We start from the raw sequence: 26,122 nt of genomic DNA, 5'->3' as shown, positions 1-26,122 counted from the left end.
TCAAAATATATAAGAAAGATAATATAATACATATAATTTTCATTAAAATATATGTCAAAAATACCTTAATTTAACATATAAATTGGTTTTCTTTGAATATTTGGATAAATAATCAATAGATATTTAACTATTTTGGTGTTTTCAGTATACTTTAGCTATTTTAAACATTTACTTTTGACTATTTGCATATATTTTTCGAATATTTTGGAAAACTTAAAGGTATCTTATATATTTTTTAATATTTTAATATACATTATATATAAAATAATGTATATATATAAGTATATAATTTATTTCGGATACATTCGGGTACCCAAAATTTCGGTTCGGATCGGGTTCGGTTTTGGTTCTTTAAATACCGAAATTTTGAATCCGTTCGGATATTTAATCAATTTCGGTTCGGGTTCGGTGCTACTTTTTCAGATCGGATTCGGTTCGGTTTTTCGGGTTTGGATTTTTTGCCCAGCCCTAAACTAAACCCTGCCTGGCTGTACTAGTTGTAGTCTTGTAGACAATAATGATATTAGAACATCAATATTGGGGCTGCCCTCAAGGGAGAAAGAGAGAGGATCGAAGCAAAAAATGAAGGAAAAGCCCTTGTATAAGGGCAGCCCTTACACATTCATGACTAAAAAAAAAAAAAGATTGGGGACTTTGATGGAGGGACACCAATAATGATGGTTTTACTTTCTCCAATTCGGAAGCCTAAAAAGAACTAGACACTCACCTGTAATAAGGATATTATAAGAGAAGACCGAGGTCTTACAATAAAAAGTATTTACCTGGACTGGGTCAACTCTTGATCAAGAAGACCAGTGGCCTAACCTCCATTGCACATAAGGGAGGGGTGTTTAGCTTAAGGTCTCCCCAAGTGGGAGAACCTACGACATTATTTGTGGCAGTGGTGGTCTGCATTCGCGCTGCTCCTCTCGTTCCCAGTAGTTCAACTTTTCCCTTTTTAAAAAAAAAAAACTAGTTCAACTTTTCCCTTGGTGGTTAACTTTTTGTGACCGAGTCAGATCATTTTGTTAGTTAAGCAGTCCGTCTATGTTGTCGCTGCCCCATTTCTCCAGCCCAAATTCTGATACCTATGCATTGGAACATGAACGTATCCATACCTTGCTATAATGTCACTAAACTTTGGTTATCGGATTGTAACAAGAGTGGATTTGTCACTCAATACACTTTGTAGAAGCAAGTCAGAGACCCAGGTTTTGGTTCATAGAGGATGTTATTGTAGCAGTATGGCTAATTGAAATCGATGAATCTGGTACGTACTTCTCAGAGATTTGATTCAATTTCAAAATGATAAAAATGTTCAAAGAATTTTCGGTGAGTTCATTAAGATTTTTTCTGTCTTCATCATTCCCCTCTGTCGAAAGAAGGTTAATTTAGTTTTTTTTTTCAGGTAAGGAATGGTTTTTAACGTCACATTGTATAATCAAATATCAGCTGTCTTACTCATGTTGAAGGTGTTATAATCGACGCATTCAAGCTTAAGTACTGAAGCCATTGTCATCCGTTTGAAGATTTATCTTACTTAATTTTATTTGTTGTAGTTTATGATTATCATCGAAAAGGATAGAAAATTATCTTTTGCTATTGTATTCAAACAAGAAAAAGTAAGTTGTGTTCATAAGAAAAAATTTAAACGAATCTAATATCCTAAAATAGCGGTAACTCAATCAAAATAATAGTGCAAAAAAAAACCTTTATATTAAATACCGTTAAATAAAAAGTAAAAGATTTATTGCAAAAGGAAAAAAACAAAGTAAATGGTGGTTAGCAAATAAGATTCATTTGAAATGTCAATAATAACAACTTGCTATATTGAAAAAACCTTTCATTGTGAATCCGTATTTATCGAGACTTAATTCTTGTTGGTAATTTGGGTCACAGTTTTTTAATTAAACAAAAAGTGTAATAAAAGGTTATAATAAATTAAAGCCAGCGCAGCCAAATTAAGGTGAAATGACGTACGCAACTTAACTTGCATGAGATATCTATAAATACCCCCATGAACTATTTCATGCATAAAGCAAAAACCATTTCAAAAAGGAAAGGATTGTAAAATAATTGTGGTGATAATAATGGGCAAGCTCTTATTGGTAATGTTAGTTGGTCTTGTCATGGCTTTCCAAAGCTCGGGAACTCTTGATTATGGCCATGCACTAAACAAGTCCATCTTGTTCTTTGAAGGCCAACGATCCGGAAAACTCCCGGCTACACAACGTGTCAATTGGCGAGCTGATTCTGCCCTCACCGACGGTTCACCGGATAACGTAAACCGCATCGCACCAATAATTTGGCATAATTTTATCGCTAATCGGATTTTGCTGTGCTTTTAAAAATTTTGAACTTTTCCTTTCATTTTTCAGGTAAATTTGATTGGAGGGTACTATGATGCAGGTGACAACGTAAAATTTGTGTGGCCAATGTCATTCACTACAACCTTATTGAGTTGGGCCGCTATTGAATACCAAAAAGAGATTTCTTCTGTACACCAACTCGGTTATCTCCGGTCTTCTATTAAATGGGGAGCCAATTTTATCATCCGGGCTCATACTTCTCCCACCACACTATATACACAGGTACAATCCATTTTTATTGTTCAGAATCAAAAGTAATCATATCTTAACCAGCCGAACCAAGACATTTGGTATGTTCTGGTTAAAAATGCCTACCGGTCTGAGAAAAATCATAGATTAATATTTCGCATTATGCTAATACTCAATTAGTATGACGGCCGTTAAAAAAGTATGGACGGTTGCAATCTCAAGTTTATAAATTTTCTTATATATAAATATATAATATTTTTGTAACTTTCACTAGATTTTTTATGAAAACTAAATTGAATTGTACACCCCTACCCTGAGTGGGATTCGTATGCCAATATCAAAACTGAATTAGTTTCTTATTAATTGTTTTTATATTGGCTATTAAAGGTAGGAGATGGGAACGCAGATCATGCTTGTTGGGAGAGGCCAGAAGATATGGACACACCCAGAACTCTATACAAGATATCGTCCTCTTCCCCCGGATCTGAAGTCGCCGCTGAAGCCGCAGCAGCTCTTGCCTCCACCTCACTTGTTTTCAAATCGTTCGACTCTAAATATTCATCCAAGCTTCTAAGCCATGCAAAATCCGTTAGTATACTATAAATACAATTAAATTCCAAAATACCTTATGAAGCTAAAATTCAACCATGAGGTCCTGTATATGCTTAGTTATTTGGTTTAACATAAGCTTTATATATTTTCTGCAGCTATTTGAATTTGCTGATCAGCACAGAGGTTCATATCAAGCATCTTGCCCTTTCTACTGCTCACACTCAGGCTACAATGTAATTAAACCGAACTAGACCGGTACACATGATTGAATAAATGGCTCAACCCTATCACTAAATAGACCAAACGAATACGTACATGTAATATAAATGAATTTTGTTTTGTATTGAGATAACAATATACTTTATTTTCAAATTATTTTGTGGTAAAAAGGACGAGTTATTATGGGCTGCGGCTTGGCTATACAAAGCAACAGGAGAAAATAAATACCTAAGTTATGTCATAAGCAATCAAGGTTGGAGCCAAGCCGTGAATGAATTCAGCTGGGACAATAAATTCGCCGGAGCACAGGCTCTACTCGCATCAGTTAGTATATGCTCCTATATATAAATCATTTTCGTTAAAATTCTATAACAAGAAAATTTAGTTTGAATTTAATCAGTACTTCTCCTTTATTTATTCTCTTTAAGGAGTTCTACAACGGGAAGAATGAGTTGGGAAAATTTAAGAACGATGTTGAGTCATTCGTCTGTGCATTGATGCCAGGAAGTAGCTCTCAAAAAATTAAACCAACTCCTGGTAATCCCTGGTTATCTAGATAACCAAAAAATTGGTTTGTTTATTACTATATTTTTTGGTTGGTGTTAGTTTTTATAGTTATGTTTGACTATAGTTTTGGTTATTCAGGTGGCCTTTTGTTTACTAGAGATGGTAGTAATTTACAATATGCAACAACGGCTGCAACAGTTCTGTTCCATTACTCAAAAACTCTAACTCGAGCCCGGGTCAGTTCAATCCAGTGTGGTTCAACCAAGTTCACAGTATCACAAATTCATGATTTCGCCAAATCACAGGTAATAAAATAAGCTACAATGCTACACTAGTTTGTGCACCATCCCATTTTCTTAACCGGGCGGTTTATTTCCAGGTTGATTACATTCTTGGAAATAATCCAAAGAAAATGTCTTACATGGTGGGATTTGGGAACAAGTGCCCAACACAGCCTCATCATAGAGCCTCATCTTTACCGTCAATCAAATCTAAGCCGGACAAAATTGACTGCAAGGGAGGATATTCATACTACAATATTGATCAACCAAACCCGAATATGCATACCGGCGCAATTGTTGGCGGACCGGACTCGTCAGATCACTATAGCGATAAAAAGACAGATTACTCCCATGCAGAGCCCACAACTTACATCAACGCCGCCTTTATTGGGCCCGTTGCAGCTCTGATTTGCCAGAAGTCTAACTAGAGCACCGGGAACAATTCTACCAGACAAACTCACTCTTTAGATGTGCACAAACCAAATAAAATAAGAATATCACAACAACTATTAGACAACAAATTTTAATATTTAATCAGGGGATGTATCATTTGCTTCAAAAATATATGGACAAACACATATATCATTGTATATAGCTTAAATATCTGATTTCAAATGTATATGGATATTATTTTTTTGACAAATAAAAAAATAGTTGCGGGCCAAGATCGTTTTATGATGATACCATTCATGTGAATTAAATGGTCTCAAGACTATAACTTTAATTTTAAATATTTATAACATTCTAGATATGTTGATTAGTAGTTGCTGTATTAACGAATATAGTATGTCATTTATCTTATACTAGAATCAAATATCTCTATATATACTCGCTTAGACTAATTTACTATCTGACTTAAAAATAAACTAAAATAACATTTAGCTTTATTAAAATTTTGCACAAAATCATTAAGATCACGCTTCTATTTCGAACAATAGCTGACCATTTATTTGAATATATAAATTCGCCGCCAATAATTATTTAGAGAAATAGTTTTCACATTCATTTGACTCCTTAAATGCGGCTGAGTGGGTGAGTTGCACAGTACATTGGTGACTATAATGCATAATAGATCTTTTAGAATGCCTGTCTAGACCGTCCAGAAGACACTTCCATTTGTAGCCTACGTCTAATGTTTAGGCGGACTCTTAGTTAAAACAGTGACAAATGTAGACTTAGTCCTAGAATTATATTTGTAATTTAAGTGTAAGAACTTGGATAAAATGGATTGTCTTAGAATTCATATGACGAGAAAAGAAGAACGAATTTTATTAGATTCAATTCAAAAGTCAAGCTGGAAACGAGACGAAAACTACGACGCTCTAATCTCCTATAGAGATTAGACATTTACACATTTCTCTCAAAGGCCGCAATGCAACTATAATATAAGTTTGACTATATATTCATACACACCTAACGTTCTCTAATAATTCCATAAGTACCCATTGAGGAACTCTTGACTATTCAATAGTTCATCGAAGTCACCAGTAAAGCTTGGAAAATTTCCGATTCCAGATAACAAATCCGATGGCAAACTGGTATTCATGCCTTCTATAACTTCGGTTGCTTGGTAGGGACTCATTTCTGAAATCCCCATGTCTTGAACCGCAACGGAAGATTCATCAGTAGATGTGATCATGGGGTTGCTTGTGGGAGAAGAAACCACTTGCTTTCCGGTTTTCTTGGTCAGAGACGGTTTGGGTTGGGAAGATTTGGCTCGAGTTGAACCGGCTAATGAGTTTCTCCGGGTTGGTAGCTCATGATTGTGCTCGTTCGTATACGTTATGGTGAACTTTTCCTGGTTCTGAGGATTTCTCTCAACTTGTTTTCTTGCTAGACACCCCTTTGAGCTGCTACACCTGTAATAACTCCTGAAGAAAGGAAACCAAAATTCGAGAGATTAAGTTAATTAAACCGGTTATGTTTGGTTATGTTATGAGTAAGAATAAGATCAAACTAAACCGGGATTAGTTTAAGACCTTGGGTAAGGAGATCCTTTGATGGGTTTCTGCCCGTATTTACGCCACGCCCATGCGTCCGACAACAGATTTTCTTCTTTCACTTGCTCAACAACTCTCTTCTGTTGGTTCTTCTTGCTGTCGAAATAAAAATCATAATACCTATTTATTTTAAATTCAACAAGGAGCATATATTCGTTTATTCTTAAAAACAAAACCGAGTTGGAGATAAAACAATTTAGTAACTATGTGCTCCAATAATACTATTTTACTAGTTATTTGTAATCGTAATTAGGACAACTTAAAACCAGGTTTGTTCATATGATAATCTAACAATATTCAAGATATTTTTTATCATTTTAAAGAACATCAAGTATAACTAACCTCTTCTTCGATTTGGACTCTGTGATTCTGATATGATCAACTCTTGATCCGTTAGATAGAAGACAGCCATGTGTTCGTTGTTTCTTATCATCTTGTAAACTCCTTGAATCTTCGGGAACAGAGACGGAGCTCGTGAGGATAGTTTGAGAAGAGAAAGGATAAAAAGGTTTGTAGAATTCACCGAGTTCATCTAAACCGGTTGTCTCAATCTCCGGTTCGTAGAAACTAGCCGTCTCAAATGGGAGGCAAAACCCGCCGGAGCTTTCTCCGGAGCCAGAGTAGCCTCTCACGATTGCTTCCAAGTCTCCTTCGTCCATATAAGCCACCTCACCCATATCACTCTTTCCTCTTCGAGATTTTATTTCCTCTTTTATCTTATTTTTTTCTTTGACGAGAGAATGCCTTTTGGGCAACATCAGTTTATATAAAGAGGGAAAAAATGGACTGTTTGTTGTTTAGGGTTTTCTTCCGTTTCCCATCTTAACCCGTTAGTCATTTCAGCTTTTACAATTTATTGAGTAGACTTTAGAAAAAGTCAATTCGTACCTAAACTTGGATTTTAATTCAATTTTGTTTACTTGTCAAATATCCAGCTCCGACAAAATATCTCAAATTATCATTAAAACACCAAAATTCAGAAAAATCCATATTGGCAAATATCAATATTTTTTTTGAAGCACATACATATAGAAAGAATAATTGCTTTTACTAAAATTAAATATTGAAAGTGGCATTTGTACATGCATGTATGACGTACACAGTACACTGGCATTTTGTCTCGTCACTAATTTCAAACTTGTAAATTCTGTGTGTTTAATGTGGTACATTAGTCTAGCTTACCTTGTGTACACGTAACGAGCAATTGGATAAAAATATAGAATATGATCTCAATTGTAACTTGCAATATGTTTATAGATTAATAGTGCCGCAAATATGATCTCACCTAGTAACCGTCTTTTGAATAACTATTCTTTAAAACGTTAAAAATAATTTGAGAGGGTATTATTACTTTATCTTAAGCCTTGTGGTGATATGTAGTTTGGTCCAAGAACCCCACGCCTCTATATTAGAATAGGGATACCTTTAAGAACAATATCTTCCAACTAGGACTAAAGAAAGATTCTCCAATATTATATTTTTCTTTTGCTTGTTCTAGTTTCCTTTAATTATAATTTCGAATTCTTATTTGTGTTTACATTTACATGCTTAACTATATTTTACATACACAGAGAATATTCAAATGTTGATCATATATAAATTAGTTTGAATTTATAAACACAAACAAAACAAAATGTTAGGTAGATATAGGCCAGTATGTTATATTCGCAACAGCGATATTTATTAGTTATATCTCATAGTTTACATATATGATATATCTCATAGTTACTTTTAGCTTCTATAGATTTTGTTAAAAATTCTTTGTGGAATTTTGTACTAAGCTCTTAAAGTTTTTCGGTCCATGATGAATAGATGATAGCCTCTCTTTTTTAGGGGAGGGGGAATGGAAGTTGGCACGGGTGATTGCAATCCCATAGAAGGCAATATGCAAAGGCAAACAAAGTCAACAAAATAATTAATTTAAAACGTTTAAAAAGGATATAAGTCAGCTTGCTCTTGCAACTGGGAAGAAATCTTCATCCTCTCTTGCACCAACTTGACGGTCTAGTTATACATTCGATACATACACAAAATATAAATATACACAATACTGGTGCGTCTCTGTCCATTATATAAATTTCAATATTATTTAAAATACTCGTGAATATATTTTATTGGTGATAACCACATATGTAATAAAATATGGTAGCTCTTACATCATGATTGCCGTGTTTTCAAAATGAATTTAGTTTCAACAAGTTAGCTATACTTACGAATAACATTCGTGACATCATGGGTAGGGTTCCAATTGCACTAGTTAATCTGTATATGCTGTGCGGATACCGTAAACGTACATAAACAACTATATGTATATGTTTCTTAAGCATGGAATCACTATAGATTGACCATTCAGTTTTATCTTTCTAATAATTGGTCCTTATTTAAATAAAACCATTTATACGTGAAAAGGAATCCGTGGTAGTTTTTTGTAGTTGTTATCTAGTACAATCATACTAAGAAGTTTACCAACAAAGTTTCCTATTTCTTACCACAAAAAAAAACAAAGTTTCCTATTAAATCTTAGGCAACTCCAGCACAAAGTATTGAAGTTCGAAATTTCTTTACTACTAGTATCGTGTCATCCTGTCATGACACTGTCATCTATATATGAACTATGTGCTGTATAAACATCCCAGAAGTATATTACTGTAAATATGTTTTATCATGTAAAATCTATCCACAGAGTTTTTGTCCAAATGAAAATCGACAAAAAAAGGAATCCACCAGTCACTTGATTATAAATGTATTTCGCGTAACTTAATCGGTATAACTTTGGTATTATATAATAACATCAATCAAATTAGTTCCGTACAATTAAACAAAAACAAATTAGTTCCGTACAATTAAACAAAAACAAGTTAGTACCGTACAAAGGAATGCTATGTCGACTCGTACGTCTCAATGCACGAATTCATTCTTTAATGATGTGGTGATAAGATGACACTGTCACTACTGTTTTTTTTTATTAATTTTCTCGTTGTCACACTTTTGTTTGAGTCGACTATAGTTATTTTTATTTATAGCATTGCTTGAATGATTACTAAGCCAATAAAACTATGATTATCCTTCTGTTAAATTACTTTGCAATTGATGTGATAGGTCTCTCATACACGCGTTTTCGGGTCATTACTGTTTTTTTTTGTCACACAACTACTTCATTCATTCACTTAGTTAGGTGGGGGAATTAAATTTTCCACAGCCACCTCTTCTTGTTCATACAAAGATAAGGTTTTCTTTGCAAGCAAATCTGCTTCTCCATTCATCCCACGGGGAATCCACACAAACAAAACAGTAGTAAAAGAAGAGATTAGAATCTGGATATCCTCTGCTATTCCATAAATTTCCAACAGCGGTTCCTTATTGTTGATGGCCGAGATCAGCTGCAAGGAGTCTGATTCAAAGATAACCTCCTTCATTCTGTTTTTGTAACAGTCCTCCACCGCCTCCCTGAGCGCCAGACCTTCGGCGATTAAGGCTGACGAGACGAAGCTTACACCTCTCTGCTTCTCTGTCCTCTGTTCTTGTTTCTTCACTATCCAGGCCAAACCAGCTCTACCGGTTCGCTCCGACCACGAAGCGTCTGAGCGTACTGCCACTTCAAGTTGCTGTCTTGGCACAAGGGGTTGTCTGTGCGGTATCTTCTCCACCTTATCTTGTGCGTCCATCCATTCTTTAGCTGCAACTATTGCCTGTGTAAGTACATCAGCCGGATTCCCAGCAAAATTATCAAAGACATACTTATTTCTCGCTTTCCATAGCGACCATAAAATCCAAGGAACTAGAGGTGTGGTTGTGATTCCTGTAGGTGGGAGACATTGTTGACTTTGAAGAGACGTCCAATCGGCTCGTAAATCTGTTAATCCACTAACACCAGATCCATTTACGAAAGGAGCAAGACTCCATACCTCTCGCGCAAATGGACAGTGGAACAATAGATGATTAATAGATTCGGAGCCCCCACATCTCTTACACCGCGGGTCGACGCTTATATGGCGTTGAAGTAGCCTCTCTCCCACTGGAATAATGCCCTTTAGACACTTCCAAGTGAACATCTTTATTTTTGGTGCTAGTTTGAGACTCCACACTGTTTTCTTCCAGTCAAACTCGGCTGTGGCTTCTCCTTCAAGGATTTCTTCTGTCAATTCTGCCATGGCAACATGATACCCTGATTTGACAGAGTACTTGCCAGTCTTGGTCCCTAGCCATCTTCTTGAATCCGAGACTCTTTTTGTACTTGGTTGCAGCCTAAGAATCTGACTCTCAAAGAAAGGTAAGATTTCTTGTATCCTCTGTCTGTTCCAGTCTCCTGAGTTTGGCAGCATGAGGTCTTGGACTGTTAGATTGACTGTTTCCTGTGTGGCAGGTCCCATGGGGCGAAGCGGAGCTTCAAGGCTCAGCCATTGTTCCGTCCAGATATTGATCGAGCTCCCATCACCCACTACCCAACCGTAGTTCTTCATTAGTAGGTCTCTCCCTTTGAGTATACTGTTCCAACCATGGGAGGCTGCTGAAGGCGCATAACAGGTCAGGAGATTCCCATCCGGACAATATTTGTTTAAGAGCGTTCTGCCTAGGAGTCCGTCGGGGTTGTCAATCAATCTGCAGCTTATCTTAGCAAGAAAAGCTTCATTGAATGCCTGAATATCTCTAACTCCAAGACCTCCCGAACCTTTGGGGAGAGTTAATTTATCCCAAGAAATCCAAGCCATCTTTCTCTTTCCAGAATTACCATCCCACCAGAAGCGTTTTAAGGCCGATTCTATTCTTTGGCAAAGAGAAACCGGCAGCTTGAAGCAAGACATTGCATGTGAAGGGATGGGAGTGAGGACACTCTGAAGCATTACCAATTTTCCGGCGGGAGACAGGTACCGTTTAGACCAGCCGCAAGCTTTTTGTTTGATTCTTTCAATGATCGAAGCAAAAATATCCCTTTTACGGCGGCCAAATTGTTCGGGGAGTCCAAGATACTTTCCTACACCACCTTCTTTCTGTATTTGGAGCTCCGCGTGTACTCTTTGCTTTAGCTCCTTGGGGGCTCTTCGGGAGAAGGTGATTGAGGATTTTTCTTTATTGATTAGCTGGCCCGACGCCTCCTCATACTTGCTCAGAATCTCTTTGAGAGTTGCTGTGCTTTCTCTATCCGCACTTAGGAAGAACATGGTATCATCCGCAAAGAGGAGGTGGTTGATTCGGGGACTCCCCCTAGCAACCTTGAATCCTCGCATTCTTCTTCCTAGCTGTGCGTTGTTACAAAGACCCGAGAGCACTTCACTACATAAGATGAAAATGTAGGGTGAAAGGGGGTCGCCTTGGCGGATCCCTCTACTCGGTAAAACCATTCCTCTAGGCGAACCGTTGATGAGGAAGGAGTAAGTAACTGTAGAGATACACTGCATGATCAAACCAATCCAATGATGGTGAAATCCCAGTCTCTCAAGCACTGCCTCTATGAAGTCCCACTCGAGACGATCGTAAGCTTTACTCATGTCCGTCTTAACCGCCATCGACACTCTCTTCTCTGCTTTGGACGTCTTTAGTGTGTGCAGGACCTCATGAGTAATCAGTATGTTGTCCCCAATCGCTCGTCCGGGAACAAACGCAGACTGGTTCTCCGATATGAGTTTCTGGAGTAGCGGCTGTAATCTCTTCTGCAAGATTTTTGAATAAATCTTATAGTACACGTTGCACAGCGCGATCGGGCGATAATCGGATACCCGCTGGGGGCTCTTTATCTTGGGGATCAAACAGACATGTGTGGCGTTGATGTCTTCTGGGAGCTTTCCTTCTCTGAATGCCGCCTGAACTTCTCCTACAATGTCCGGTCCAATTTCATTCCAGTGGGTATGGTAGAAGCTAGCCGAGAACCCGTCTGGACCTGGGGCTTTCTCTCCATTAACTGCCCAAATGGCCTCCTTGATCTCTTCCGCAGTTGGCACTGCTATCAACTCTTCGTTATCTTCCTGAGTTATTATCGGCTGGAGAGCTTCAGAGACGACCTCTGTTCTGTTTCCCTGCTCCGAGGTGAACATTTTCGTATAATAGTCTAACACTGTCATCGCAATCTCCTCTTCCTTATAGACCATGTTACCCTCGGCGTCTTCGAGAACTGTAAAGGCATTAGCTCTGCGCCTATTTTTCGTAGTGGCATGAAAGAAACCTGAGTTTCTGTCTCCCAGCTGGAGCCATAAGAGCCTGCTCCGTTGTTTCCAAAACGCTTCCTCAGCAAGATAAGCATTATTCAGGGCCGCATTAATCTCTTTGATCAACTCTGTGTCGTTCAAAGGGCTGGTAAGGGCTTTTTCTAGTTCCTGTTTGTTCTTCTCAATAAGCTCTTTGCTATTTCTTTGTTGGAGTTTGTTCCAGGCTGCAATCGCACTTCTGGTGGAGGCTAGTTTATCTAGGATATTACTCTGGTATGAAGGAGAAAGAGCCCAGGAATCCCTGATTACTTTCTTAGCTTCTTCATTAGAGTTGAGTCGTCGATCATAGCGAAATAAACCCCTCTTTCTTTTGCTGGTGGGATCCATGAAAGACAGCAGTGGCTTATGGTCTGAACCCTCGTAGTCTAGGTACTGACATCTCGCCGTCGGATACAGTTCCGCCCATAGGCTGTTTGCGACGGCCCTGTCTAATCTGCAGCGGACTAGATGAGTCCCCCTTTGCCCACGCCATGAAAGCGGATCACCTGAGTGGTGGAGGTCATATAAGTCACCTTCCGCAAAGAAGGTCCTGAGGTCCGAGAAGGATCCTTCCGCTCGATCTGGTCCTCCCACTTTTTCATCACTGTTGAGTAGATCATTAAGGTCCCCTGTCAAGAACCAAGGGCTCTCTCTAGCCTCTGCTGTTACGAGAAGTTGGTTCCATAATTGGTTGCGTAGTGCTCTGTCGGTACTGCCATACACAAAACTAGCATAGAACATTTTCCCTTGAAACTCAATTCTCGTGTCTACAACGTTTGCACTTGAGTTCAGGACAGAGAGTTTTACATTTTGTGACCAGAATAAAGCTAAACCCCCTGCTCCATGGCCAGTCGGGGGAACCAGAAAGTGTTCTTCGTATCCCAAGGGGTCACATTTTTGGAGTACAAAGTCATTGGGATTTTTGGTTTCTATAAGGAAGAGTATATCAGGTCGGTGCAGTTTCACTACTTCCTTAAGACGTCGAACTGTCCGGGGATTCCCCAACCCTTGACAGTTCCAGCTCGCTATGGCTAAGGAACTGGATCGGACGGGATGTGAAAACCCGTCTTTCTCCTAGTCGTCTTTGGTATCATCCTGCTAATAGGGAGATTCTCAGAGGAGTGGGTGCCTGTGGATGTTGCAGGTCGAGAAGCCCCGTCTTTCGCCTTCTTTGTTCCCTTCCGAGAGTCCTCAGAATGTATTTTTCTCCTGCAGGGAGGGGGTTTTGAAGATGTGACCTTTCTTCTCTTTGAAGTTCCACCTTTAGTTAGCGTTGGGCTTTCCTGCACTTTTCTGCTTCCAGGAGGACGCCCCGGTTTCCTCTTTATTTTAGCTTCAGGAGCTCCCTCAGTCGCCTCAACCGGTTGCGTGGGTCCCAACCTTTGTGTTGCTGGAAGTTTATTTTTGCTCGATGGGGATTTTGGAGCTTCCCCTAGTCTGAGGGAAGCATGCAGTCGTGGGACCTCTGTTGGTGAGGTTGATTTTTCTCCGAGCCTGAGTCTAGCAGAGACTCTTTCTTGAGAGTTTGAGGCTGGAGGAATGGAGGGTCCCAAACGTTGGGATGCCGAAAGTCTCTCCGGAGGTGTGGTCTGTGCTACCTGCTTAGGCGTCTCATCCACTCTAACTGCTCCTCCAAGCTGAGATGGGCTTATGGTGATCTGTAGTCTTAGATCCCTCACATCTTCTCTCTCTGAATTTCTAGTGCTCCGTGGGGTACTTTCTGACATAATAGGATGCAAGGGATTCCCCTCATTTATTTTCTCTAGTTGGCCCTTAGAAGCACTGGAGCCCATATCCTTCGCTTCATTACCATCGCTATGTACCTCTCTGTAGTAACTTCTACTTGGAGGTGCCGGGGGATGCCTGAAGTTGGAGTTTCCTCGATGGGACCGAGTAGCTTTCTCCTGCTCATAGCGTGATCTTTCTTGTGATTGATGCATCCTCCGGCTCGAGCTCTTCTCTTGCCAAGATGTTGACATTGGTTTGTAAGTGCGCTGATGTGGAGGTTCTCTCCTCTCCTTGTGATATCTCCCCTCTCGGGTTTGCTCTCTGCTTGCTGCCGAGAATTGAAAGTTTGTTTGTCCCCTGTAGTCATCAAGGCGTTCATTCTGTTTGCTCTTTATTGATGTCGTAGAGAAACCTCTCAGGGACTCCGCAGGTTGATTTGCCTCATCTAACTTTGCTTTAGCCTCCTTTGCTTCTGCTCTTGCTACAAGGCATTCCTTGAGTTCATGATCTAGTCGGAGGCACTTGGTGCAATGCTTATCCAGCCTCTCATAGACTAGTGTTGTTGCCACTTCATCGCCATTCGGGAACTCCACCACTGATTTTGTAATCAAAGGGAGCAAGCCATTGACATGAACTCGCATCCTTATCGTTAGAGAAGTAATCTCTGTTTTCTCATAGATTCCAATATCTCTTCCTAAGCTCTCAGCAATAGGTTCCGTCCACAGGTGAACCGGCAACCCTTGGATCTTTATCCAGAATGGAATCAGTGACGGGAATGTGGGTGAGATTGTTGGTTCCCAACGTTGAAGGATGATCAGCCACCGTGCGTAGTGATAAGGTCGTTGCTCCAGCACTGATAGTAAGTCTGATTCTCTCTCAAATTGGAATTGAAATAACCCATTTCCTAGGTCCGAACCCACTGGTTTGAACTCAGTCTTCCAGTGCTCCGTGAAGAATGGTATCAGAGACCAGACTTTTTGAGTAGATTTGTTAGTAACTCGCCCAATGAGCGTAAGCGAGTGCTTGCGAATGAGCTCTGAGTTGTCTGGTAGAGGTGCTTTCACCCTTGCCAACCGAGCCGGTTGTTGTGCCACTAAGTCCACTCCCTTTCCTTTCTCAGCTGAAGAAATTCTTCTATGGGCCATACAGACTAATGAAGAGTGAACAGCAGGTTCAGATGTGTCGGTTTTGTCAGACGAGCCAGAGTAAGGGACTCCCCTGTTGCTTTTTGCTTGCTGGTGCTGCTGAGTTTATCTTTGTTATCCTAGTTGTTGCGATTTCTACACCGGTATGCCTCTGTAGTGTTCGGTTGATACCAGGAGTCCCCAGTAAACAAACCAAAACAGAGAGAGCCTTAGCTATCAACGTTTTTAACACTTAGTGTCCTCCATTCCAACGGAAGAGAGGGTCAATGTGTGCGGCATGGATGTTGGTTCTGTTAGCTCCGGGAGGATAACGACGGTGGTAACGGTCCCTCCGACCATTGTCGGGGGAGAACCCGGCGTAGAGTTCTGCAGAGTATTGCTTTGTCCGCTGGATAAGGCCTCTCTCTACACACTAACGCTTTCTTACACATCTTCATTTTCCCTCCTTTTTTCGGGTCATTACTGAACCAATCAATTATAGTATATTTGTAAACCAAGTTATTATTAGTCTTTGCAAATGTTCTAAAATTGTAATCCAAATTATTGAGAGTGAGAAATAATCTATTGATATACTGTATGTTCTTAAGAAAAGTTGCTAAAAAGGCTTAAATCTAAGTACAAGGGAGAAGAAAGCATGGTCACGGTTCGTGGACTTGCCGTGGTTCTTACTAGCTACTAGTTTTGATTTTAATGTTGGTTCTTCTAATTTCTGCATAATATTTTTCATGGATCAGGAAGTTTAACTACCATGGAAATGTTCTTGCAAGTTTTTCTCTACGGTAAGACCATAAATTCTTATCTCTAAAATGTTAATGTTTCAATTTGAATGCTCTTTTGTCAAAAAAGGAAAAACTACCAAATAAATCAAATCGGATCAAATGGTCTAAACTAAATTAAATCAAACCAATCTGAGAATTAGACATGGTAAACTAAAACCGGATTATTTCCCGGTCTATTGTTGTCACTGGAAGGAATCTTGTTTATTTATACCTCTCTCGATATCTCTCAACAGCTTATATATGGACCGTTACGCAAAGTCATCTAAACTCGTAGTCTTATTCAGTTATTCTCCATCTCCTCCGGTTTTCATTGCAGAGACTGTATATTCGTTGGATTCCCTGACGGCGGATCTTATGGCGAGTTCTGCTCTGCTTACATTCCTCGTCTCTCCGGTTTCTCTCGGAGAATTTTCAGCTACTAGGGCTCGTGAGAATGTGTTAAAACTTAAAACCAGTTGATGAAGAAGGAGACAAACTAGGGGTTGCGAGCTTGAGGACTGGTGTGAAATGTATAGGGACCTTGCTCGTTGGTTATTCAACTTGGATGATTCATGCATGATTGAGAATCTATTTAAGTAGGTTTTGCTCCATTGATAAACGTCCAAAGGTATCACCTTCATGAATTCATAATGTTGTACATTTAAGTTATATGTTAATGGACTTTTGCTGGTGTAGAAACTATGCTTGCGTCGCAAGCAACATCGTAATGTGGTGACAAGCAATCTTTGTTTGTTTTTTTGTATGTATCTGCTCTGTTAGTTTAGAAGATGTGCTCAATAGCGTCTTGAGAAACTTGGTAGGACTACTTTCACTATAGTGCTATGTTTTGTCATCTTGAACATGTTAGCCACAGAACAAATTGTTACAACTACAAGCAAACAATTTGCTTTCCTCAAAGTTAGAAGAAAGCTTCAGCTAAATAAAACGCATGAAGGCTTTGGCATCAAGCTCGGCAGAGTTGCTTCAGACTCTTGTTCGATGTATTCACAGTCTCAGTCACAGAGATCAGTGCAGACTTTAAGGTTTTAAAAGTTTTCCTGAAAAAAGTCATCATCTATGAGAACAGTGATGAACTGTCCAAAATTGATTAAGATGGTCAGTGCATGAAGAGCTACCAATATCACAACGAAATCTCCCAACATTTTTTAACAGGTTATATTTCTGGACCGTCACATTACATAAGGAGTGGAGCAGTGTCTACATTATCTGTCGTGATATATACAAAAGATTCTGAGATCTGCCTATCATCACCAGAGCTTTTTTCCTCTGTTTTTTTTTAATCTTTGTTTCACACCAAATCCATTGACATTATAAAAGTAAAGTATACCTTATTCCTTTTTAATCACAACTCAAAGCGTGTTGTTTCTCAAGTATATATGTTCTTGCTTTTCTCCTTTAAGTTTCTCATGTGTTTTCATGTGATAAAGACTACATCCATCGACCAAACGAGAGAGTAAATATCCGTATGAACAAGGAACACCTATCCTATCAAAACACCACTTGCTCATTTTGTAAGCATAAATGATCATTGATTCTTTTTTACAGGCCAATGAAAAGAAATCACAGAGAAGCTACATCAGAGACAACAGCCAAACATGACGTGGCAAAGAACACAACAAATTCAAACGACAAAAGAGCATATACATCATCAACACACACCTGCTTCAGACACAAATGTAAGCAGAACAGGACCAAAGCTCCCTGGTAACAGTACCTCAGTCAATAGAACATATGGGTGCGTATGCATAAGAATTATTATAGATTTATACACATCAAGTTTTTCTTTTCTTTTCATTATTAAATTAAAAACATGGAGCTTGATCAAGAACCGAAACAATCTCTAGTCTGCTTCTCACCAATCTATGGAACACTACCCTCACTTGTCTCTGCAAACCCTCCAACCCCACTTCCATTCCCCGGCAAATCTCATCCATCTCCTCCACTTTCTCCGCAACTTCCTCCACCTCTTCCTCCTCCCCCGGAAACCTAAACCTCTCCGTGAACTCCAACAAAGACAACCCAACCCTCTCCATCCTCTGCATCTCCTCCATCAACCCTAAACCACCACCAAAACGCTTCTCCTTCCCTTTCATCTCCTCACCAACCCTCTCCTGAATGTTCAACGCCGCGCTAGCCCAGCTCTGATGTTTCGGAAGCTGCAATGGCGCCGCCGCGAGAACGTTGCTTGCCCCGCAAGGAACCGCCGCTACAAGCACCCACATCACGAGAACCATAACACTGCTCATCACGTAAACCCCACAGGCTTCTGCTCCACGTGGCGGCACCAGGTTACCCGCCATCGCATGAATCTGTTTCGCCGCGGACCAGTTCTTGCTGACGTGGCAAGACGATCCACCGAACGACCACGACCGTGACGTTGACCTTCGGTTGTTACTATCTCTCCCGTCGGCGTTTAACCCAGCGAGGAGGCTAGTCAACGCACGCTTAGCCCTACGAACGGCACCGTCACATAACGGCCGTTTCTTAAGCGCCGTGACGGCTATCTCCGCGAGACGCCGGCTCTGAGTAACGGAATCAATGCCGTTACTCACGGCGTTACAGATATCGAGCGATTTAAGAATCCGATCGAGCGTCTCTTGCAGAGCCTTCTCTAGAGAGGGAGACTTGGAGATCTGGACCGTCGAGAGGACCCCTTTGAACTCTGTTTCGCAGGACATGTAAACGTCGAGGAGGTTCTTTAGCCACGGGATGGAGAGAATGGGATCAGATGGCTGAGAAGATTCGGCGGAGGAAGGAGAGAGTAACAACTCCGAGAGGCAATCGGAGACGTGTTTCTGGAAGTAGTCGAGTTCCTCGAGCTGTTGTTGGTGCTCGTGAGTGGCGTCCATGGAGACGATCTGGTTGCGGCGAATGCTGATTCGGCGAAGGAAGGAGGAGCCTTGGTGTTCCGGTGGCGGCGACATTGGTGTTTAGTGTGTTGCGTAATGGAATCGAAGATAAAAGTGAGTTTCTCTTATTTTTTGGTTCCGGGGATAAAGGAGAGAACTTTGAAAAAGGGTTTTGGGAGAAGAAGGAAGTGAAAAGGTGGAAGACATGTCTTGTCCGAGAGAGACTTTTTAATGTTTTATTTTTTATTTTTTTCTTTTAGGACTCGCGAGTGAAGAATATTCGTCTTTGGTAGCATTTCCATCCTTAGTTTTTTAAAAGGAATCATCAAAAGATATTGGTGTTACAAAAAAAATCATCAAAAGATATTGAACAAATAATAAGAATATTATAAAATTTTATGGATAAAAACAAGTGATAATAAAATAATACTTAATTCTAAAATAACTATTTATTATGTCATTTGTTGATAAATTTTAAGAACTTCAATGAATATTCTTATAAAGAAAATTCAACATGCATATTTTTCTTAGATTGAGAAAAGATGAATGGTTAATTCAAAATCGTTTATTCTTATCACATAAATAGACTTGTTTTCTATTTCATAAAAACAAAAAAGTATGGATATTTTTTTTGTATTCTCTTGTAACTTTGTTTTAGACTTTAAATGTCATATTTGGTAATTGTCTGTTTTTTTTTTTGCTAAACTGTAAATTTTATATCAGTGAAAGATAGATAATACAATATATCAATCTAAAGTCTGTTCTATCAAGGCAAAGAAAAAAGATAGAACAATGATTGGGTTGTCTGCTCTTTTCTACTTATAAATAGATCTTCCTCCGTGATATTTCAAATTGTAGTGAAGCCAAAAAGAAAAGATATGTTGATGCATAGGCTTTTAATTATTGTGCAGTTTGCCTGCTATTTTAGTTTAAATTTCAATTATGTTGTAATCTCTTCAAATTCAACACAAATGATATCATTATCGAAGTTTTTATTGTTGCTAAATTCAGTGTTTTTACGGACAAGTATGCTATAGTATATGATGTTAGGATGGAGCCGTCACATTATATTTTGATAAACTATATGCTATTAGTTTAGTTATTCAATATTGATAGTTTTATAATAAGTGTTATTTTGATATTTTTATGTATATCAAAAAATTTGTATAACAAATTAATATATATTTTATTTCATGTTTGACTAATTAAAAGAAAATTATTTAAATAAAAATTTATATTAAAATATAGTTAATGAATAAAATTATATTATAATTATGGAATGACATTCTTTGAGATAAAATAAAAAAGTGAAAATAATATTTATTATAAAACAGATACTATTTTTATTTGTTGACAAAAAGGTTTCTGTGTTAACCACACATTAGTGGTCGGGTGGCATTCCATAGACCCTACCCTACGTGACCTGAATTCAAATCCGTCTATCATCAGATTATCGCAGCGCGTGGTAACTGGAATATTCACATGGCCCCAGCCCCGGGATTAAACGTAAAATAAAAGGTTTATAAAAAAAAGTTTTTGTGTTCATGAGACTCCTTCGCAATAATTTTAAAAGTCATTTACTTTGGTCGGTGAAACTAACCAAGTAACCGTTAAAGACGGTTGGAAAAGAACAATAACCATTTACTAGAATTACCGCTTATAGAGCAATTCACGTAGCGGAATAAAGTGATCATTAGATATATAACTTTCCACAAATAAGTGAATAACGCGTACAGTCCCAATCAATATCATATCTCCATTTCTAAATACATGAATAGAAAACGAAATTGCATAATTCACAAACCAATAAAATCGTATGATTGTCACGAAAGCCTTTTAACAATCAAAAGCGACAAATAAGCTTCATTATAGTTATTGTTATTTTGTTTCGTAGTCGCATGGCAACCACGAAAATGAATCAAAACGCGTTCGATATAACCAAAAAATAAAAATATTGAAACGCGTTCTTTTAGAATTTAAAGAGGAATTTAATGGATAAAGGGAAAACAGCTGATAACTAATAAAAATAAGAGTAGTTAATTGTATTAATAACACTGTTATCCAGTTCAGCTGGATGTAGATATAGTCAAAGACAAATGCACCGAACTCACGGAGATTGAAAAGGGTTTATTGTGTTTTATTTTTGCTGCATGTGTTCTACAATGCTATGAGATGTGCGCTCTTTGGCTTTGGATAATATCTGCTGTCGCACAATCCAAAAGCAAAGGTGTGAGTAGAATAGTGAACTAATTAAGCAACGATCAGAGTTATGATGACTTGAGATAAGTTTCACATGGGAGATGTTTTCATTTTCAATAAGTTAGTTGGATAACATCTTTTTGATGGACCGGGCTAAATCGTGATAAGGCCTTGACCATCATTTCACTTGCACTCCCAAAGATGTATCATAACACTTCCTGGTGTTTTCAAATTCAATAAGATAAGCTTATTTTATATGCATGTACAATGTGACACAAATTTTTATTTAGGTATGGTCAACTACTCGATAACATATTTCTTCTAAATAAATACAAAAATGATGCAAATGATGCTTCCTAGCTATTGATGACCTGGTGAAACGGGTCAAAGTCTCATGTATAGATTTTTCAATTTCTACTATTAGAAGTTTGATAATTAAGTAACCCCCGAGCTTAATCAGACTCTAGATTGTTTGGTTGACTTTCCTCAATCACCCTCAAGAAAAAAGAGATCCAAAACTGTTGCTTGAGATGGAGAATAGGCCTCAAGTGTTCATCAGTTACCGAGGGAAAGACCTGCGGCTGACACTAGTGCCACATATCAAACATCATCTGAAAGATAGCAACGTAAACGTGTTCACGGACAGCAACGCAGCGGGAGAACAGTTAAAGGAGCTCTTTAACCATATCAAAAACTCTCGGATCGTGATCGTCATTTTCTCCATAAGCTACTTGGAGTCACGGTGGTGCTTGGACGAGCTCGCTGAGATCAGGAATTGCTTGTTGAGGAAGCAACTTGACTTCGTGTTACCTATCTTCTATAAGGTCAAGACTTCCCACGTTGAGAAACAGAGCGGAGATTTTGGCAAACCGTTCCCAAGTCTGCAGAAGAAGCATCCACGCCCAGGGGCGGACCCACATAGACATTGGGTGTGGCACGTGCCCCACACTAACTCTATATATTGTTTTATGAAAGTATACTTGACAATTAGAATCGTCTAGTTAAACTGGCTGCAGAGGTCAAAGTGTGCTCTATCCCACCCGAGTCCAAACCATGCGGCTGCGTTTCATTTTTTGTAAAATATTTTCTTTTGATTTTTTTTGGTCAGCAAATATTTTCTTTTGATTTACTATCTAAAACTATTCTCTTTTATAATGGTGTCATTTAATTTTTAAATAAAAATGATTATTTTCATAAAATATCATAAATTTGTGATGAAAAATGATTAAATGAACTTTCTTAAATCATTTATAAAATTCAACACACCCAATTCCACCCCTTAAAGACTAACGCCTAATTAAACAATAACTCATAAATTTAAACATTAAAGTATTTTTCTTGAAAGTATTTTTTAAATGATGGTTAACTTATTGTATTTTAATAAATTTTTAATATTTTTGTTCTCAAAACAAAAAACTCATAATTTATTTAAATTTAACTTTAATAATTCTTTTATTAAGTTTATTCTATAAGACATAAGCAAAAACTAAAAGAAATGTTTTTTTTATAGTGAAATACTATGTGGATATATAATTTTATGATATTATTGAAAATTAATATTTAAAATTGTAAAAAAAAATTCTTTTAAATTTTATTCATTTTGAGAAAATTAATGATTAATGTATTGTAAAAACTATAGTTTAATTTAATTTATTAAATTATATCTAATACAACATAAAACTATATATTATGCCCCATATTAAGTTATTTTCTGGATCCGCCCCTGTCCACGCCTCAGGGTCTTGAGATGGAAGAAAGCTTTGAAATTTGTGGCTAAATATATCAATTGGATTGTCTTATAGAGAAAACAGGTATGCCTACAAGTTTAAATCTTCTATGATTTCAAAAGGGTATCAATCTTTTATTTAAACTTTACGTTTTGTAGTTCTATTCCAGAGTTGGATTTCATCAAGAATATTGTGGAAGTCGTCAACGGGCTTTTAGACAGAATTGCATTGAAAGATAGTAACAATAAGACTACTCCACAAATATATACGGTGTGTTCTTAGTTCTTACTATTAATATTTAGTAAAGACTGAAACTTTTCTCTGTTACTTTCATATGTCTAAGATGATTTGCAACGAATGAGATCAATGCTCTTATATAGAGAACTTACAAAAACCCTAGAAACCTTTGCCGACCTTATCTTCATTAGCCAGCCTGTCTCTTAGTCATCCTTGACCAGTCTGGATAAGGTCTCGAATCTGTTCTTGACCGCGAGCTCGTCTCCTCCGTACACAGAGCCGTTGCTCTGTTTTGTCGCCTTCCTCTGTTCTTCACAATGGATCTCGTTTGAAGTCTGATGGGCCTTAGTCGTTGGGCCCATTGTTCTGCTTCTCATATTCCCCCTCAAACTTGGCGTGGTGATGAAGTCTACGCCAAGTTTGCTTCTCAACTCTTCAAATGATCGTCTCGGCAGTGGCTTCGTGAATATGTCAGCCAGTTGATCTTTGGCCGAGATATGCCTTGTCTCAATGTACCCCAACGCTACCTGTTCTCGTATGAAGTGCCAGTCATTCTCAAAGTGCTTGGACCGTTTGTGGAGAGCCGGGTTCGCACTGAGATAGACTGCAGAGAGGTTATCACACTGGAGCAGAGTAGGGTTGGGTTGATGCACACCTAAGTCACGAAGAATGAACGACAGCCAGGATATCTCACGAGCTGTTGCAGTGAGAGCACGGTACTCAGCTTCAGTAGACGAACCGGAGACCGTGTCTTGCCGTTTTGCAGACCAAGACAGTAGACTTGAACCAAGAAGTGTACACAAGCCTGTCGTCGATCTTCTGGTCTCTTTACAACCTGACCAGTCGCTGTCACAGAAGGCGGAGAGGGTAAGATCAGACTGTTTTCGTATGTGAATTCCCATAGACAAGGTTCCTTTGACGTAACGCAGAATGCGTTTGAGAAGATTGAAGTCGCCTGTCGTTGGTTGATGCATCCTTTGACACACAAAGTTTACAGCAAACTGAATATCAGGTCTCGTGATTGTCAGATACTGAAGTTTACCTGCAATACTCCGGAAGTATGTTGGTTCAGGGAACGGATCATCAAGCAGCGTGTCTATTGTCGTTGGGAGAGGGGTAGGCATAGGGTTGCAAGTAGACATACTGGCTTGATGCAGAACATCATCAGCGTAAGCAGATTGATGAAGAAACAGACCATCCTGAGTGCGTTCGATTTCAATCCCCAAGAAGTATTGAGGATATCCCATGTCTTTCATCAAGAAGCGAGCATTCAGTTTCTGCAGAAGAGTATCCATCAGAGCTTGATCATCTGCAGCTAGTAGGATGTCATCAACGTACAGGAGAAGCACCATATTCTTCCCATTGTGATAATAAATGAAGAGCGAAGGATCAGATTTGTTGCAGACGAAGCCAAAGTCAAGAAGAAAGCCACTGAAAGTATCAAACCAAGCTCGTGGTGCTTGTTTGAGACCATACAGAGCTTTTGTGAGCTTACATACGTAGTCTGGCTTTTCTTTGTCAACAAATCCCTGAGGCTGCGTCATGTATACTGGTTCCTTCAAATCTCCATGTAAGAATGCGTTTGAGACATCCAGCTGCTTGAGAGACCAACCTTTTGAGACAGCTACATTCAAGACAATCCGTATTGTAGCTGTTCTTATTACGGGGCTAAATGTCTCAAGATAATCCAAACCTTCTTCTTGATGATTTCCTCGAGCAACCAGCCTAACCTTGAGCTTATCAACATCACCATTGGGCTTGAGCTTTGTCTTGCATAGCCAACCTGAACCAATGACGTTCATATCAGGGGTTCGTGGGACCAAACTCCATGTGTTAAGCATATGAATTCTAGTGATCTCCTCCATTACAGCATTGTTCCACCCGGGATGAGCCATAGCTTCTGCAATTGACCTTGGTTCTTTTGTCGAGAACTTGGAGGCTAACATCACATACCGAGTGTTGGGTTTGTGAACGCCTGCTTTGGATCTTGTTGTCATCGTGTGTGTGTTCTCAGTTGGGTTTGGCACGATAGGAATTTGAGCAACTGCAGGAGGGTTAGGTGGGGCTTGTTCGGGTGGTGGGGCTTGTTGTTCTTGGAGGGTAGGAGGAGGGAGAGGTAGTAGCTGATGAGAAGGTTGCGAAGGAGCTTGATGCACTGTCTGAGAAGGCTGCCACGCTTTCATCAAAGGGGTATCATATCTTGGAACAAGATGATTGTACTTGTCTTTGAAAGGAAAGATCGTTTCGTCAAAAATGACATGTCTAGAGATATAGACTTTTCCAGTAGGAGGGTGGAGACAGCGGTATCCTTTGTATTGTGAATGGTATCCAATGAAGACACACTGTAGGGTTCGGGGATCAAACTTGTTACTTGTCTGAGCTCGTAGACAAGGGTAGCAAGCAGTACCAAAGACGCGAAGACTAGAGTACTCAGGCTTCTTGTGTTGCAGAACTTCAAGAGGACTTAACCCGTTAAGAACAGAACTCGGAACTCTGTTTCCAATGTAAGTAGAAGTGAAGAACGCTTCTACCCAATATTGGAGAGGGACTCTACTCTGGAACAACATTGTGAGGCCAAGCTCTACAATGTGTCGATGTTTCCTCTCCGCAGTGCTGTTTTGTTGCGGAGTGTAGGGACAGGAGATTCGGTGATGAATGCCACACTCAGCAAAGTGTTGTTTCAGAGCCTGACTTAGGAACTCTCCACCACCATCACTTTGAAACACTTTGATTCTTGTACTGAACTGATTCTCGACCATCTTCTGAAAGACTTTAAAGACCTGATAAAGTCTGATTTCGCTTGTAAAGGATAGAACCAGGTGTATTCTAGAGTAAGTCATCGACGAAAATAACATAGTATTTGAAAGACTGGTTTGATACAACTGGTGCAGGGCCCCAAAGATCACAATGGATTCGATCTAGGGGTTGCATAACACGAGAATCTGAAGCGAAAAACTGGTCTAGACGATTTCCCTATCTGACAAGGCTCACAAATAGGGGTGGGTTCTGCTTTATTCACTTTTATCTCTTCTTGTTGTTGACGAGTTGTTGAAGAATCTGATAGTTTGCATGCCCAGTCTTCCATGCCACACATCTTCATATGCTGCACTTTGTCTACTTGAATACATCGCCACTATCTCTTGATTCTCCAACACATATGAC

General features: G+C 39.1%; 4 protein-coding genes, 1 long non-coding RNA gene and 1 other non-coding gene across 6 annotated transcripts; 4 read left to right on the top strand and 2 right to left on the bottom strand.

The window, feature by feature from the left end:
• Positions 1–774: 774 nt before the first annotated feature.
• Positions 775–929, top strand: LOC130501439 (U1 spliceosomal RNA). Its single transcript, XR_008939676.1, has one exon. It is a non-coding gene; the product is annotated as a U1 spliceosomal RNA (small nuclear RNA).
• Positions 930–2,031: 1,102 nt separating this feature from the next.
• Positions 2,032–4,747, top strand: LOC108853035 (endoglucanase 20-like). Its single transcript, XM_018626502.2, has 8 exons — positions 2,032–2,282; positions 2,379–2,591; positions 2,946–3,146; positions 3,266–3,343; positions 3,501–3,653; positions 3,758–3,866; positions 3,975–4,141; positions 4,216–4,747. Exons 1-8 carry the CDS (start codon positions 2,091–2,093, stop codon positions 4,543–4,545), a joined length of 1,443 nt encoding a protein of 480 aa, XP_018482004.1. The 5' UTR covers positions 2,032–2,090; the 3' UTR covers positions 4,546–4,747.
• Positions 4,748–5,362: 615 nt separating this feature from the next.
• LOC108851635 (probable WRKY transcription factor 29) lies at positions 5,363–6,894 on the bottom strand. Its single transcript, XM_018625093.2, has 3 exons — positions 6,460–6,894; positions 6,097–6,213; positions 5,363–5,988 (listed from the first exon to the last, which is right to left on the bottom strand). Exons 1-3 carry the CDS (start codon positions 6,873–6,875, stop codon positions 5,541–5,543), a joined length of 981 nt encoding a protein of 326 aa, XP_018480595.1. The 5' UTR covers positions 6,876–6,894; the 3' UTR covers positions 5,363–5,540.
• A 2,362-nt stretch (positions 6,895–9,256) lies between these two features.
• On the top strand, positions 9,257–10,721 carry LOC130501433 (uncharacterized). The gene is made up of 2 exons (XR_008939674.1): positions 9,257–10,387; positions 10,481–10,721. It is a non-coding gene; the product is annotated as an uncharacterized LOC130501433 (long non-coding RNA).
• Positions 10,722–17,671: 6,950 nt separating this feature from the next.
• LOC130501434 (protein ROH1-like) lies at positions 17,672–19,008 on the bottom strand. Its single transcript, XM_056996361.1, has one exon. The coding sequence runs from the start codon at positions 18,870–18,872 to the stop codon at positions 17,751–17,753; it is 1,122 nt and encodes a 373-aa protein (XP_056852341.1). The 5' UTR covers positions 18,873–19,008; the 3' UTR covers positions 17,672–17,750.
• A 2,518-nt stretch (positions 19,009–21,526) lies between these two features.
• On the top strand, positions 21,527–21,997 carry LOC108850068 (protein PHLOEM PROTEIN 2-LIKE A8-like). The gene has a single exon (XM_018623659.1). It carries the CDS (start codon positions 21,527–21,529, stop codon positions 21,995–21,997), a length of 471 nt encoding a protein of 156 aa, XP_018479161.1.
• Positions 21,998–26,122: the final 4,125 nt, after the last annotated feature.

The sequence above is a fragment of the Raphanus sativus genome, unplaced genomic scaffold (assembly GCF_000801105.2).
Source record: "Raphanus sativus cultivar WK10039 unplaced genomic scaffold, ASM80110v3 Scaffold0196, whole genome shotgun sequence".
NCBI lineage: Eukaryota > Viridiplantae > Streptophyta > Magnoliopsida > Brassicales > Brassicaceae > Raphanus > Raphanus sativus.
Note: the sequence above shows the minus strand (reverse complement) of the source record. Positions and strands in the feature narration are given on the sequence as shown.